Source organism: Aythya ferina (assembly GCF_964211825.1).
Source record: "Aythya ferina genome assembly, chromosome: 7".
NCBI lineage: Eukaryota > Metazoa > Chordata > Aves > Anseriformes > Anatidae > Aythya > Aythya ferina.
Window position 1 is genome coordinate 5997639 of NC_140302.1, and position 17271 is coordinate 6014909.

A 17271-nucleotide genomic window follows, 5' to 3' on the forward strand; every position below is an offset into this window, starting at 1 on the left:
ACTTCATATTTTGAATCCCTAATGTTAGAACAAGCACTTTAAGGGTATGCATGATTCTAAAAACCAGCCAAGACAAATAGTAGAAAATGCATTTTATTTATATGGAAAAGGCTACATTTAGATTTGTAAAAGGTCTGAGTGTTATGTTGCCCACATGTCAAAAATCAGTCGTGAATAGCAACAAAAAGGTTACATATCTTTCTACATAGCAGTGCAATTAGTTCACATTGCAATAAAATTAAGTCAAGTATGCAACAGAATCAAAAACAAGTGTTTCTCCATAATCAGCGTACAAAGAATTACAGTGCAAAGATCATTTTAGGTTTTAAGAAATCTGCAGTCAGTCATTAGGACATCCTAACGGTCAGGATATCCCAATTATTTTCATTACTAGCAGTTGTATCTTGTCAATACTGTGCACAAGAAAGTAAGTCTAAAATGAAATGACTTACATGGCAAATAAAATATATTTAGTCTATACAATAAAAATACATATTATATAAGTGAACTAACAAAATGAAATTTGAACACACTTATGAAACGGACAACATATCTTAAGGACACACATACAGTATTTATCACGTAAAAACAGCTACTTTTTTTCCAGCAAAAATAATTTGGTTGCTTTACAACTGCATTATGGATCTTACAGTTTGAAGATGCAGATGTCCAACTCTTAAAAACCATAATAAATGTCTTCTGCAAAGCATACAAAGAGGATAAATATTCTTATCACAGTCCTAAGGTTACTTTTGGAAGTTTGTTTTCCCTTGCTCCAGAAACACACTTACATGGGTGAAAAAATAAAAAATTCAAGGGGCATTATGGTACATTAAAACAGTAAACTGTGCTCCATTTCCTTCTAAGTTTGAAAAAAAACTAGAATTTACAGTACTCTGTGGTATATGAAAAAGTCTTCACAAGTTTACATTGCATATTTCTGAGTCCATTCTCTTGCGTGTCTGTTGTATCTGTATGTGCAGAAAGAAGGCATTGAGTGAAGAGCTGTTAGTGATGCACAGACAGCGGCCCACGTATTTACTTCATACAGACATTATTGAGCTTTTAATCTCTTAGCATCGATTCCAAGTTAAAACGTCTAAGAACCAAGAAACATATGCACTATGTGTTCAGTTAAGGTTACCTCTCAAAGCTATTTAGACTCAAAACCAATTTTACAGGGTTGTATTAAATGAGTATCCTTGTGCATGCTTAGCTTGCATTTCACAGCTGGTTTCCTTACTTGTACATTAACAGGAGCTTGTTGCCAATTATTCCCAAATGTGTATGCTATTAAAAGTCTAACAAAGTTCACACATTTAATTTGCATAAAATTCAGCATCATTAACTGGCATTGGAAAGGATGCAGATGGAAGGCACAGCGATGTTATTCTCCATTCTACACTTCCACCTACATTTCAGAACTTGAAAGGAAAATTTCCTGAAAAGCATTTCCGACTAGATTTTAAGTGTCAGGTCTTTTCCTTCTGGTATGAAGTTAACCAGCACTCCCAGAAGGATGCATCCCTGGAGAGTCCGCAACTTTACCTCTGGTCCTTGAACTTGCTAACATTCTGCTCTTCAGACTAGATTCGCTTTTTTCTGTGTCCTCCAGAGGAAACACTGGCAATTTTTTATGTATTTATTTTTTTAAATCACTTCTCAAGATCAATATACCAACTCCTGTACTAACTTAGTTTGCTCTTAAGAATATGTTCTCATCCAAGTCTTTGGATTTTCAGTTATACACTCAGGGGTAACCAGCCCCATTATTCACTTCCCAAATCTAACAGGATAGTGAAAATTCAGTGGGTGAAAACCATAAAGAGACAGAGCTATAGTCAAGAATTCAATCTTCCCCTACTTTCTGTTACAATGATTCAATTTCAAGTTGTGGAGATGGAGAAATATCCCTTGTTCACTTCCTTTACAAACAGGAGGCTGAAAATCCTACTAAGTGGATGGATAAAACCAGAGACACAAGTGGGCAGAAGCTGAAGCACAACATCCTCAACTTGAGAACAATTTGCTTTGCAGAACAAGCCACAGTTCAAGCATTTCAAAAGTGGCTTACATGATTTGATTGTATCAGATTTTGAACTGTCAGAAAAAAAAATCATTTCAATAATTCTCACTCAAGTGAAGAATACTAGACCTTAAACTTCCATGTGACTTCTGCCTCCCTCCTTTTCTATCCAGTCCTGAATGTAAAAGCAATACTCAAATCTTCATGAAGCTGTGACAACAAATAATTCTTACGTGGGATTTTTTTTTTTTTTATGTAATGAAAAATAAATATTAACACACAGCATAAATGTATGATATTTTTGTACTTATTTGCATAAAACTAAATATCCAACAGTTGTGTACACCTACAGGTTCCTGCTTGCCATTCTACCAATAGATATTTTCAAGATTTAAATATCTAATCCTCTATACAGTAGAAATCTATGTAAAGAGTTTTGTGTTTTGTTTTGTTTTTTTAAATAAGGTAAACAGTTGTATAGCCAATCACTATCTGCAAGTAGCATGCACATAAATACACATAATTATGTCATACTCACTTTTCCTTGTCTGACTTGTAGATCTGTGCAATATCCGGTACTAAAGGATCATCTGGATTAGGATCACAAAGTAAGGAGCATATGGACAATAAAACTAAATAAAAGAGACACTAGATTAAACAAGTTAGTTCATTTCTATAATCCTTTAATATATTCCAGCACACAGAAAGTGGAAAAAGGAAGACTAGAAAGAGAATGCATATCAGTATTAAGGTTTTGGACAGCAGTTTTGCTGAGAAGCGTTAATACAGCACCATTTTTTTTATGTAGGCATTAAACAACACTTGATAACAGCCTAGAGAACTCACAATCCATGCCCTTATACCTCTGGGAATTATCTCTCTCCCATGTTTTGACCCATGAAAATTAAACTACAGAGTGCATAGCTACATATCAACGTTCAAACGAAGCCCTTACATCTTCAATTATTTAAAATTATCACTAATATTACACTACCATGTAACACTGGATTTATGCACATCCTTCTCCACTTCTGTGCTGTTATTCTCTCCTTCATATGAGCATTTCACTTGATTTGATGGATGTGACGCTTCCACTTGGGGAAACATTTTATCAGGTTTTTATGCAGGTACTCACTTATGATTCTAGTTTTGATTCCTGGTATCTATCTGAGGACATTTGATTTTTCTAACACCTTCAACACACATATTTCAGGTAACTTCAATTTTAAACTCAGAACTAACATGGATACCAAAAGCACTCACTTCAACAATTCACTATAGGTTGTGAAAGGGAATTTGATGCTACAGTAAGAATCTGCTGTAGAATATGATTTTTTTCCCCTTGCTTTGTCTTGTTACAAAAAAGCTTGGACTAACATTCATTTACAGCAGTAGCAAGCCTCATACTGACATACTTGACATACTTCACTTTATTAGGTGCCAAATACACCAGTAACATTGGAAAATCAGGTTACAACACTCAGTGACACCGATCAGAGGTGCTATCAGTATGGCATAATCCTTTGATCCACTAAAATAAGAACCGTAAATGAGAAATTTCTTCCATGAGCCACTGAGCTGATTTCCAGTTCAAGAAACACAAAATGTATATGTGTTAAAAGCAGGTCAAGTCAAATCACACAAGACCTGCAGGCTGCTCTTCTTTAGAGCTGAAGGAACACTCAAAAAAAAAGTAAACACACTTACAGAAAAGTGCTAAAGATCTGAAAACTCAGATACCAGATAAATACCAACTGGTAAACAAGATTTAGGTGCCAACTAAATACGTTCTGAATAACTAGGAAGCAATTTTTGCTCAGCAATACAACAAGCAAGTTCTGTGGAAAGCTAGCATGAGCTACATGCAATAGTAATTCACGTCTTCAACAGCGACATGAGAAAACACCTTTAAAGTTGTATTTTATTTAGCTACTGAAATTATTGTGTATGGTTGGTATGCATGAGCAGAAGTTGTTTTTCCAATCATCTATAACAACTGCACCTGCATAAAGCAATTTCTATGGGACAAAGACTAACAATGCTTTCCTTGCTCATACCCCAAATGCATTGACACTGTTCTAAAACAGATACATGGTTTAGAGAGCTTAAAAAAAAAAAAAAAAAAAAAAGCAAGATGTGATACTGTTTAATCTTTTGAGCAATATGATAACTGTCTGTAATATGACTAAGATCATGGCTAAGAATTTCGAATATGGGTGAGAAAAACTGCAGCCACATTTTAAGCAGCTTTTGAAGTAACACAAAATGCCTACAACAAAAGAACTAATTAACCGTAACCACAATGTTCCAAATATCAAGTGTTCAAATTGAGAAAAATTTAACTACAATATTACAGTATTCTATTAAGTCTTTTACTGATGACTTAGAGAACAGTTATGTTTTAAAATTCATCTTACAGAGGAATCCAAAAACTTATTAAATTTCAAAATAAAGTGTAATTAAGACCTTAGCCCACATAAGCACGCTCAGGCAATCACAAGCAATCCAAGAGGCTTCCCTACATGGCAGTATTGGGGTTTTCCATTTACATCCAAATTCATTTGGTTTTGCAGCTCTGTTCAGAAGTTTCTCTTAAGTTCTGCCTGCAGTCAGTTATAATACAGAAGCTGCACTTCAGCCTAATTGGACATTTTTTATCTCACCCAATTTGGTTTAGAACATTTCCTTGCCATGCAGATAATGTATGATGTCATGCGACACTCCAAATAAACTGTGTGAGATCTTGGATCATAACAAGGATTCCAACGGAATTACCGCTGCTGTAACATGCAGGATAAATTTGTTCTCACTGGTACCCTTGGACAGTGTAGTAACACCAGAAAAAAAAAAAAACATGGCAGCGTATGCAAATTCATAAAACTATTAGCATATCTGTGACTTTACCTTTAGATACAGTCAGAGCTGGTGACCACTGAGATCTCAGGATATCAAGACAAATACTCCCGTTACTGTTTATGTTTGGATGATATATTTTTGTTGTAAAAGCAATCTGGAATTGAAAAAAAAGTGAAAAAATAACAAGTAATATGAAATTGCTTTTTACGTTTGGAATCCACAGAATCACAGAATTTCTAGGTTGGAAGAGACCTCAAGATCATCGAGTCCAACCTCTGACCTAACGCTAGCAGTCCCCACTAAACCATATCCCTAAGCTCTACATCTAAACGTCTTTTAAAGACTTCCAGGGATGGTGACTCCACCACTTCCCTGGGCAGCCTGTTCCAATGCCTCACAACCCTTTCGGTAAAGAAGTTCTTCCTAAGATCCAACCTAAATCTCCCCTGGCTCAACTTAAGCCCATTCCCCCTCGTCCTGTCACCAGGCACGTGGGAGAACAGACCAACCCCCACCTCGCTACAGCCTCCCTTGAGGTACCTATAGAGAGCGATAAGGTCGCCCCTGAGCCTCCTCTTCTCCAGGCTGAACAAGCCCAGCTCCTCAGCCGCTCCTCGTAGGACTTGTTCTCCAGGCCCCTCACCAGCTTCGTCGCCCTTCTCTGGACCCGCTCAAGCACCTCGATGTCCTTCTTGTAGCGAGGGGCCCAAAACTGAACACAGTACTCGAGGTGCGGCCTCACCAGAGCTGAGTACAGGGGGACGATCACCTCCCTAGCCCTGCTGGTCACGCTGTTCCTGATACAAGCCAGGATGCCGTTGGCCTTCTTGGCCACCTGAGCACACTGCTGGCTCATATTCAGCCGACTGTCCACCATCACTCCCAGGTACTTCTCTGCCTGGCAGCTCTCCAACCATTCCTCTCCCAGCCTGTAGCTCTGCTTGGGGTTATTGTGCCCCAGGTGCAGGACCCGGCACTTGGCCTTGTTGAACTTCATGCAGTTGACCTCAGCCCATCGGTGCAGCCTATCCAGATCCTCCTGCAGAGCTTTCCTACCCTCAAGCAGATCGACACACGCACCTAACTTGGTGTCATCTGCGAACTTACTGAGGGTGCACTCGATGCCCTCGTCCAGATCATTGATGAAGATATTAAAGAGAACCGGCCCCAGCACCGAGCCCTGGGGGACGCCACTAGTGACTGGCCTCCAACTGGACTTGGCTCCATTCACCACGACTCTTTGGGCCCGGCTATCCAGCCAGTTTCTAACCCAACAAAGCGTGTGCCAGTCCAAGCCAAGAGCAGCCAGTTTCTTGAGGAGAATGCTGTGGGAGACGGTGTCAAAAGCCTTGCTGAAGTCAAGGTAGACCACATCCACAGCCTTTCCCTCGTCCACCCAGCGCGTCACTTTGTCATAGAAGGAGATCAGGTTCGTCAAGCAGGATCTGCCTTTCATAAACCCATGCTGACTGGGCCTGATCGCCTGCTTGCCCTGCAAGTGCTGCAAGTCTTCACAGTGTCCCTTCATTTCCAGTCATATTCGATGTGCCATATCCAACCCAGCATACTGTACAACCTCTCATCCTATCACCCAGCTTTAGGATTCAGCTCATCCCCTATGTACCCTGTCACTGGCCTTCTGGTTTCAACTCCCAAAAGAAAGCCCCAGACAGCCAAAATATAGACACAGTTTTGACCTAAAAACTGTGGAAGTTTGAAGACAAAGGACTTACCTTTGGTGGTTTGAAAGGATAGTCTGTTGGAAAGTGTACTGTGAGAAAAAATACTCCCCCTTGATATGCACTATCAGGCTGGAAAAAAAGAAAAGAAACAAAGCCCCTTAATGTATTTCAGTTATTGTGTAGCTTCTCTTCTGAATGCAGAGAACCTCCCAAATGGATGAGTAACTTAGAAAACTCATTTTTTATCCCCAGTATGCAGCCCACAGTGTACTGAGGATACCAAACCCTCCCACTGGCCAGCGACGCTACAGTAGAGCCAGCCGTGGCTACTACTGCAGTAGCACAACGCGGCTACTGAGCGCTGCCCTTCTCAGGGAGGGGAAGGAGAGGAGCAGCGTTTGACTGGTGGAGCTACAAAACTGCTGATCCATCAGCTCCAAACTAGCTCCCTCCTCAGTATCTGGGCTGTGAGGCACTCCTGGAAGCTCAGCTCCATGGCACCAAGGGGACCAAGAGCAGGTCTTCCAAATCCTGTCTCGGTACAACACCACAGCTGCTCTGCTACTTTCAGGATCTTCCTCCATCGTTAAGCTACAAATATACTTACCTTATGAAGTGGTTTCTCTTTGCAGATGCAAAGAGTAGGATTTTCCAACTTAATTCAGGTGATCATGATGACATCAGGGAGTTTTAAAACACACAACATCTTTGTGACCTGTACAAATCTGTGAACATGCATTTTGTTAGAGAACATGTGCACAGGTTTATGTCCAGGTTGCACACAGTTTATAGATAGAAATAACTTTGTTGCAGTCAGCTGTTGAAGAAATCTTTCATTTTTATTTACTAGAAAAGTGGGGGAAAAAGTCTTAATGCTAAATGACAGAGCAGCGCTTCAGGTTCAAATTAAGGGAAGGAGAAGAAAAATCTCTCTCGTTACTCAAGAAGTTTAAAACAGCAAGACAGGAACTCAGTCTCAGCAAAGCTGCAGGAGAAGTTTGGGGTTTTCTTATGGGAGTAAATGCAGATTTTTATTTTTATTTTTTTATAAAACATTTACCTTAGAAATGAGCAAAAATTGCAGTTTTAGAGATGAATTGAAGAAGCAAAGTCACAAATGGGCCCCTATGACATGTTGTCTTATGCACACAAAACGCAGACAGTGTTGCAACATAAGGCAGGTTATATACGGTATCGCTAAGAAGCCAGCATTAGGTAACATCAGAGAAGATTGCCACTCACAGTTAGGTTTGAAACGACTGCTTGCATGCATAGTAAATGGACTTTTCAAAGTTAAAATAAGCTGAAGATCAGACAAGTTCAGTGCCAAGGAGAAGGCGAAGTGAAGTCACGCTGTGTTTGGTGAGTAAGGCAAATCAAACTGACGATGTGCAGACAGAAGAGGTTACTCTACTTCCACACGTAGGAAGTGAGCTCTGAAGGAAAGCTATAGTCCTGCGCTTCCCTCAGCCCATCAGAAGATGTACAGGATGTGTACCCCTATTTCCTTATGTTATCAAGACAAGGTTATTTTCTCAAGGCAAAAGTGCTGATGGTGTAGCTTTTCCCATTGACGGTTATGGCTGAGAAGGGTTGGCAAGAGATGCTCACTGTTATCCTTAACTAGAGAAATCTGAGGAACCTGAAGGGAAGAAAAGACTATTTTCCACTACAAGGTATGAAAGGCGAATTGTGAGCTGGAAAAAAAAGAATTTAAGTTGGGATTTATGTGCTAGCGTTGCCCTTGGTAAGGTCAAAGTCATTCAGAACAGAGACATTACTGATGGCAATCAGCACACAAGCTTTTCCTAACTCTATATTCTTTGATATTCTTTGCTGTTTTGCCATTCACCTTCAGGCAGTGCAGAAGGGCAAGAGCAGAATGACTCTGTATGCGAAGGAACACAGCTGTCAAAGAACAATGGCATAAATACAAGTATCCTATAGAAAAGCTTGTCACAATAATTCGAGTGGCTGCTGCATCACCACAAACTCCATCACATCACTGACAACTAGTAACTGGTCTTTTACTGCTCCAGAGCAGCTGTGATGGAAATGCAGAAATAGTCTCAAATTAGCCACAATTTCACTTTTCTCCACCATGTGATGCTGCATCTCACGGGATTAAGTAGTGTCTCAAATTTTCAGCTCAGTATCTGAACCAAAAGCTCTTCTTTCAAAATTACCAAGTCCAAAATGAAAACACTAGGAATACAAAGCTCCTTGACGTGGTATTTATAAACACCCCTTCCCTCAGGTCATGTTGTTCTTCATTCTTTTTGCTGAAACCCTTTCCAATTTTCCTTCAGAATGTTCCATTCTTAATATATATTGCCCTTTCTTATGTCATGTCCTTCAAGAGTCATAAATCACATCTTTAGCAATCTCACTCAACCCCAAAAAAGGCCTTTCTCACACAGAAACCAAAAGTACCCACAAATGGGGATGACATTTCCCAAAAGCCATCAGCTTCTGCCAGAGCCACATCACAGCCCTCAATCAGTTCTAAAAGCCCCCAAATCACCTTGTGCAACACCACTCTTGTTTACAGTTCACAACTTTAACATAGGATTACTTCAACTATTTCTCTTTCAGAACGGAAATGATGATCTCTGAAAAGCAAGCTCTTGAGTGTGCAGCCCACATCACCAATTCAAACATTAGGGATGCTTAATCAGTCAACTGAAATTTCAGAAAGAAGACTACAGAATTTTTTTTTGAATAGTTAAAGAAGAAATGAGTGCCAGACTACTAAAAACAACAGTGCAAACCCCAAATCTTTAATTGGTACATAGCACAGCTGAACTTAACTACCATGTTAAGAGACACCCAAATGAATTTTTCTGTAACAAAAAAGGAAACACGTCTACTTTCTAAGGGGAACAAACTATTATACTTACAGGTCCCATAATAGTTGCTTGCCAATGAAACACTGCAAATCAAAAAGATAAAATTATTAGAGATTTTCTAAGCTTTTCCTTCACCAGAAAAGGTCAGCTGTGGCAAGGTGCTATGAAGAGCTTACAGTCATCTCCAACAGGTCCGGCAGAACAGTGGGCCGGCGGGTCTCGCTGCAGGTCACTTAGCTCCTGGAAGAAAAACACAAATATTTGAAGTGTATCTACATGAACAGACACACCGCAGAGCAGCATCACTTCAAAAGTGAAAACACAGAAATTTATTGAATAGATCCATAACATTTTTTAAAGAAATCAAAATGTGAAGTGCCCATTGATAATGGAAAGATTTCTTCCTGATAGGTTTGCAGCCGAAGGCATTATTATACAGATTAACATCTGAAAGCATGGGAGTTATAACCAAGTTCGTAATACACTGGATCTTCTGAATTAGAGGCAGAAAGAAATCAAGAAAAAAAAGGTTTATTGATTTCCCTGTAAACTAACTGCTTAATTTAGAAATTTGTGCTCATCTGACTATTCCTTTAGCTTCTGATTTTATAAAAGGTTCGTGTATTGGCCTCATCTATATCCATTAGCTGAGTTAAACCAGCACATAAAATGCTTTCAGACTGCCTAAAGGTGATATAGGAAAGCAAAGGATCCTAAGTGAACTAGAGAACCAAAGGAAATTACCACCTATACATCTTACTGAACATAACTTGATTTGATTCTCTACATGCTTTCTTTCAAAAGTGACTACTAGAGAAACCTGGAAAAAGTTGAAGTTTGAGAGAAGCGTACAGAGAAACTTTTGCATGTCAACTGATTTATTTTACAGAAGTTTAAACAGTCCCAAATAATTTAAATTACACAGATACCCAGCTTTTCATTTATGTCATCAACACTACATCAAACACAAACCAAGCCAGGCATTAATGCAGGTTCATTTTTGTTATTAAATTCAATATACAAGTTTTGATATCTGAAGTTTTACTACACGAAGAACAAGTTATGTACTTTTTCCAATTCCAAGCTGATAGGAACCATGCTGCTTTAAGTCTAACAAGCATGTGTAAATACTTCAGTTGAAATAAGCTTAAACAATGTGTCCTAAGTCACTCAACTAATTACCAAGAACATTTAACTCAGTAACAAACAGGAGAAGGCCTGCAACAATCTCCTTAAGTTTAGCTTAAAGACTATCAGTGGAAGCACTTTCACCCAAAAAATTATTAGTCAAGAAAACAATTTAAAAAATCAACATGTAAACCAGAACAAACTTTAAGTCGTGTAAAATTTGTGTATGTGGCGTGACCAGGCTTTATGCACAAGGTGAAGGGTTACAACTCCACACTTCCAACTGCTGTGATATATTTATCCGTTTACAGCAGCCAGCAAGCATTTCAACTTGTGCAGTGCCCTCCCCGAGACGCCCACTTCACCAGGGACAAGGTGCCTAGCACCTAAACTCAGGCACACTTCTTGTAGGTCAACTCTTGGCCGCAGGTCCAAGGAAAGGCAGCACCACGAATATCCAGCCACCTCTGAGCAAGCAGTAACATTACTGCTCTGCTACGGCATGCCTTCAGCTGTGTGACTGAAGACATGAGGGCTCTTCGCTCTACTGAAATAGCTCCAGTCGCTAGCTTGTGTGACTCGCCAACCCAGCTTTATCCCGTTGGTGAAACTCTACGCCGCTCCAGAAACAACGCTCTGGGCTAGACTTGCACCGTACTTGTAGAGGATTTTGCTTTCGCCTTTTAGTCCCCTTTTTGATCTGCGGATTCAAGTTTCAGTAAGGGAGCAATACAGAGAAGCGTGACCTATGCAAAGCCCAGTCACTGCCAGCACAAGAAGTCAACAAGTCTCAAATTTCCTGGAATCACGAGACTCAGCCAGCAGCGGAGCAGTTCCAGCCTCTGTCTGCACTAACTTGCAGCCCAAGATCTAACAAGAGAAGCTGAAGTTTTGTACGGACAGTACCAAAGTCATCTACATGAGACTGTTGGCCAAAGTAGAGAACTCAAAACCAAAATATCTTGTTTTATAGCAATTATGTCTGACTACTAAATTAAAGGTAACGATGAGGAAAAACACAGCTTAATCCAGAGACTCTAAAATACGTATACACGTTTCCTTACGTGTGCAACCCACCGTCACAGCTGCTGGGCAAGCAATTTTAGAGTCACAAGTCTGTAGCAGTGCTTCCATTTGTGAGATATTTTCCTTGAGATCTTAACATCCCCAAAACCGTACAAATTGATTTTCATTCATATGTACATGAGTACTTCCGAAATGGTAAGAACTGGGAAAGGCTCCTCAGGCACACACCTGCAATTTGTTGAGGCTGAAGGCACTGAAATTTGTCCCCCATAAAAACATGTTTTTAATCACAGCTTGATGAGCCCAGTCCAGTCCTGTCATTAGTACTTCCCCAGTAGTGATGAAGAGCCTTTCTTCAGCCAAGTTCACTGAATGAGAGTGACGGTCACAGATATACTAAGAAGGCTTTTGCAGACAATTCAAGCTGCATTGATATTTTCCGTTCACAAGAAATGGGGTACTAAAGCCAACAGGCTTTGAAAATACAAATAGTAATGTGATCAAACTTTGTGAATTGAATTTGACAGTAACAGTTTGAGCCTTTACATACAGCAGCTCAGATCAAGCTGTGATAAAAATCAAAGAAGTATTTTGCTTTGTACTGTTAATTATGCTGTTCAAGCTTGGCATTCAAAGCAAAATTATCTGGAGAGCTGTACAATTTAGGCTTCGATCTTTCCTACACCTCCTGCAATGCTGTAAGGAGATATCCCTCACAAGTCATGCTGACTTGCCAGCATCCAGAGCTGAACACCACAGAAGAGCTGCGATGGTTCCCTAGAACAACAGGGGTACAAAAACTGCTTTGAGACTTTATACTGTTGCAAAAGAATGAGGTGTGGAATATAAGAATACAAAGCAGCAAAGATGCTCTTCAAAGGAAGCCCGAGAAGTCCGAAGAGCTACTAAGCACAACGTGCTGAAACCTCATCAAGAAGCACAGAAAAACTGCACGGAAGGCTGGCTGCAGACAGTCAACGCTAAAGATTTTTCTGTAATTGTAAGTGAGTTGGTTCCGGCAGTTTTGTCCATGTTTTATGGATTATAAAACACTGCAGCATGATGCAGGTCTGCTTGCCTCAAGGCCTTGTCTGCACGGATATTTTTAGTCAGCAGTACAGAAAATGCTGGTGCAAGACTTTGATGCATGTATGCTAAACAAAAAAAGTAGATTTGTAACTCAAAGTAGTGTGGATTCCTTTTCAAAAGGGAAACTCAACATTGCAAGTTACAGCATACACCAAGGCCACATCTTCTGAGAGAACACAAAAAGAATAAAGTTTTGTCTGCAAGAGCTGCAAGCAGAAGTATTAGTTATTTCAAACAGTGGTGAATGTCACGGCACAAAAGCATCCATCAGGAGCTCAGTGCATGCCACGCTTTGTCCCAGCACAGCCACAATAAACTTGTATAAAGAAAAGAGCTAAGCTGTGGACACTGCTAGTAATAAACCTTCTAATCCTCTCAAACACTGAAAAATGTTACCTAGTAGAATAAAACATGATTAATTCTATACCTCCGGCTGGTTGCAATTAACAGGTGTAACAGCAAACTACTTCTCCTGTTTAAAACCAGAGGACAGCAGCAGAGCACAAAAGCAGGCAGGATCCATGACCGGGTGAAGCTAATAAAGGAAGAGTGGCACAGTGTTAGAAATATTAGCCAGCAATTACTGGGGAGGGACACAGCACAGCCTCCAAATTATCACCTCACTGCACCCACGCACACTCTAGAACACATGGACTCATGTGCAGCATGAGACAAAAATTTAAAAATCAAGTTTAAGAGATGTAAGACGCATACCACAATAAACTGTGTAAGCTGGAAATGTGTCTGAACGTGCAGACTAGCACTCATTGACAAAGTACATGACAGAATATATTTCATAAATCGTAAAGCTGGTGAAGACTGGGAGGCCAGTCTAGCAGTTCTGTGCTTCACAAGGAGACAGGGATTCTCTCCTAAAAAGCTACAAAAATAAGATTGGAAAAGATACGTTGACAACAGGGAATATTCTAAGCATAGTACAAAAAATAAAAAAATAAAAAAAAATCTCTCCTCTGTTGCAGTTAAAAAAAAAAAAAAAAGTCCAAAAAAAAAGTCTGCAGGCTATCAGAAGACAGAAATAAACCGCAGGCAGCATCACTAAAAGCTATTTTAGTTCTTTAAATACATGAAACCACAACCAGAGCCCTTTTCCACACCATTATTTAAAATAGAGGTTTTTAAATTTGCCAGCTATGCTCCTCGTTTCTTGCACAAAAAGCACTGTACTTTCTATCAAGTCGACACATTCACTGCTGCTCCTCTGTTAATGGTGATTGGAACCATCTGTCCAAAAAGCAGCTAGAGCACTGATTAGACTTTGGCTAGTTAACAGATTTTCTTTTCTTTGTAAATTTAGGAAATGTAAAACATTTACCATCACGTCTCGATACAAAGTTAAGTTTTAGTGATAGAGTATCTATCTGGTTTTATACACTGTTTGATACAAAATATGTTGCTGTGATTTCACAGCTAATGTTTTGGAAGCAAACTAAAATACTTTGTATTACAGAACTGAAAAAGTTTTCTTAGCACATTTATTACCCGCTAAACAAAGTCAGAACCTAAACCACAATTACTGATAACACTTGCACTTGGGTTAATTTAATCAACCACAGTTATTTTCAACATAGAACTTGAGTTGCTAGGTCCTGTTAGACTAGGCATGTATGAAACACGCTGAAACAAACAAACATATAGCTGAATGGTAAATTTTGATGTTTGAATGCTTCCATTCTTACTGAGCTGTGGGAGAAAAACAATCCAGCACTATGCACTGACAAGATTAAAAACAACAGCTATTTTTAAACCAGTCTTCAAATGTGTCAGAAAATACGTGGCTGCTGCCTTCGAAATCTCTTCTACCCCAAAAAAAAAAAGTCCGATTTATTTTTATGCTGATAACTAGAGCAAGTGAATACTGGTTTTGTAAAGATTTCAAAATAGTCTGAGCCATTAACAGGCATAAGAAATAGCAGCAGCTCATTAATACTACAGGAGCATCCAAAAGTACAGGATTTATGATGAAAACAAGCTCCCCAGCTGTAAGACTGAACTGACAGGATAACAACCCCCCAGTTAGGTAGGTAGCCAGAGTATTCGCAACAGGAATCTCAGAAAAATGACCCTGCATGGGATTGATGGGCAGAACTGACCCATTCAATAACGTCCCTAACACAACTGTCTGATTTTTTTTTCTACTTGTCACAAAAGCCAAGTGTCTCAGTATCCTGGGGTAGTAATAATAAAGATTTCTTAGCTGGGGAGGGTTATTCTGCAAAAACCTACACTATTTCTCTTCATAATCTGCAACATCTGGATTTTACAACATCCACAAAATATCAGGTTATTCTTTCATCACTGAATCACAGACTATGGGGAAGCAGCTCCTGCCCCAAGGAACTTGTATTCTACAACACATACGCTGCACAGACTGAAGTTTCTGACAGTGTAGAAGCACAACTGCCTCTCCTTTGTGCTACAGCAAAGTATTGACAAGTTCAACTAATCCAGATCCTCCGCTTAAAATGAGCAAGAATCCCCCATCCTTCCAAGAACTCTGAGATTAATTTGTCATTGAGTTAGTACTGACATCCTCACTGCTCTTCCACCCTCAGCACTAAGATGAACACACCTGGATGATCAGCTTGCTTGTTGGTTATTTACTTGCTTTTTTGTTTGTTTATATATTTTTTAAGAAAGCTCCCAAGCACAAGGCATCCTTCCATTATTAGTGCAGAGCCCTCAAGTCTGCAGCTTGTCCTTTGAGGAGCCCCTCAAGGCAGACCAGCAAAAGAAAAGATGAAATAACACAATCACAACAGCAATACTATTTAGAAACTGGAGTCCCAACTGGCACGGGACAAAATACGCTTTCTAGTATACACGTGTTACAGCTGTGCTTCCTCTGTAGGTGCTATCATTCTGACCACGCAAGCTCCCAAAATTATTGTGACCAAGCTTGTCACCAAAATCCCTCAGCTGTGTTAAAGCATACTTCTGAGCCACTCTAAAACCACCCAGGCTTAACCAGAGGCACTACGTCTAGACCTCTAGACCGACAAGTTCCCAAGCAATGCCATTGTGTTTTCTGACAGTGCTTTGTTCTCCAAAGAGGTCCCCGAGGCACTTTCTCAAACTATAAAATCCTTACAGCATTTCCTCTACTCCAGATCTTATCGCCTCCTACCCTCGTGATATGACACAGCTATCAACCTTCAGAGCCTGTCTGAAACATCTGAGAGCTGGACAGGACGAACAAACCTTCATAAAAACACATCTCATCTACTCCATTAGTTTTTCCCCATTTCATTATGTTAAGGAAAGCTCTACATACTACACTGACATCAAGATATTTTGTCTTTTCAAACTTCTCCCCTTTGTTTTTATCTTCCATTTGTAATAACTTCCTTGACACTTTCTTCTTTCACAGCAAGTGGCTTGTTATGATACTGCTTTGGAGCCTGGCTGCTGGACAAATCCCTCTAGCAGTAATTATTTCTTACCCTGGAAAGGCAGCAGATAGCAATTAAGGAAAATAATAATAATAATAATAATAAAAACAGTAATGGTCTTTTCTGCAGACAAATAGAAACGGTAGCCAGTACGGAAACCGATCTCAACTCTCCTGGTAGCTCCCACTCCAGAATTTCTTCATGTTTCAGATAAAGCCTATTGCACAATCTGGAAATCTTATACTTGAAGTCGGCACTTCTTGACTTTCAGAGAACAGAGGAAGAATCTACTAAGGCTAACGGTATGCAAAACGCTAACTTCAGGACAGGTTTCACATCTACTGAACTTAAAGTTTGAAAACACCACAGTAAAGAAAGCTAGGGTTTTCCAAGACTTATGGACGCCACTAAAGGAGGCTTTTTCACCTCAAAAACGTCAGAAAACTACAAGACTTCCCACTTCCTTTACTCACCTTCACAGAAAGGATTTGGAAGGAGAAAAAAAAAAAAAAAAAGAGAGAGAAAAGAAAGAAGAGGAAGAAAGAAAAGGAAGAGGAAAGAAGGTATGCAGAACAAACCTAACACAAGGGTCAGGGGATTCTCAGAGAGAAGGCGAGAAGCGAAGAAGACCAGGGAAAAAAAAAGGAATAACCCCCCCAAGACGCAGAAGCTGGAGAGGAGCCACCGCTGTGCCTGCGGTGTGCGGTGCAGGGCTCCAGCACCGTGCCACGCACCGGTTACATATTTGGCATCGGGCGACAAAAACCCTGCCCTGTTGACAAGATTTGCAGCCAGAGCCCCCCCCGCCAGCCGCCGGTGGGAGCCCGCAGCGGCCCCCTTCCCCCACAGCGGGCACACCCAGCGCTAACCGAACGTTTCCGTTAAAAAAACACAAAAACCAGACATTTCCCAAACCGCCAACCGCCCCCCACCCCCCCTCAGGGCGGAAGGGCACGGCTGAGGAGCAGAAGCCGGGTTCTGAGGGGACCGAGCGGGTACCGGCGGCCTCCCGCAGCCCCCCACCCCCGCCCCCGCTCACTTTCTGTATCCGCTTCAGCGCCATGAGGGGACCGGGGCGGCGGCGGCGGCAACGGCTGCGGCGGGGGGGGGAGCGCGGCCGGGGCGGAGCGGGCGGGGAACGGCATCGGCGCGCGCCGCGGAGGGAGGGGCGGAGGGGGGGGGGGGGGGGGGAACCGGGCTCTTTG

At 40.7% G+C, this 17271-nt stretch overlaps 1 protein-coding gene across 1 annotated transcript; it reads right to left on the reverse strand.

Annotated features, from left to right (window-relative positions):
• Positions 1 to 77: 77 nt before the first annotated feature.
• On the reverse strand, positions 78 to 17218 carry UBE2D1 (ubiquitin conjugating enzyme E2 D1). Its single transcript, XM_084525132.1, has 7 exons — positions 17106 to 17218; positions 9590 to 9653; positions 9465 to 9496; positions 6616 to 6693; positions 4931 to 5036; positions 2565 to 2658; positions 78 to 971 (listed from the first exon to the last, which is right to left on the reverse strand). The coding sequence occupies exons 1-7, from the start codon at positions 17127 to 17129 to the stop codon at positions 926 to 928; spliced, it is 444 nt and encodes a 147-aa protein (XP_084381258.1). The 5' UTR covers positions 17130 to 17218; the 3' UTR covers positions 78 to 925.
• Positions 17219 to 17271: the final 53 nt, after the last annotated feature.

Coding starts and splice junctions, on each gene's coding strand:
- UBE2D1 (XM_084525132.1), bottom strand. CDS start 17,129: ATGGCGCTGAAGCGGATACAGAAA. Junction 9,497..9,589: donor CGGACCTGTTGGAGATGACT/GTAAGCTCTTCA, acceptor TTTGATTTGCAG/TGTTTCATTGGCAAGCAACT. Junction 6,694..9,464: donor AAGCAACTATTATGGGACCT/GTAAGTATAATA, acceptor CTTTTTTTCCAG/CCTGATAGTGCATATCAAGG.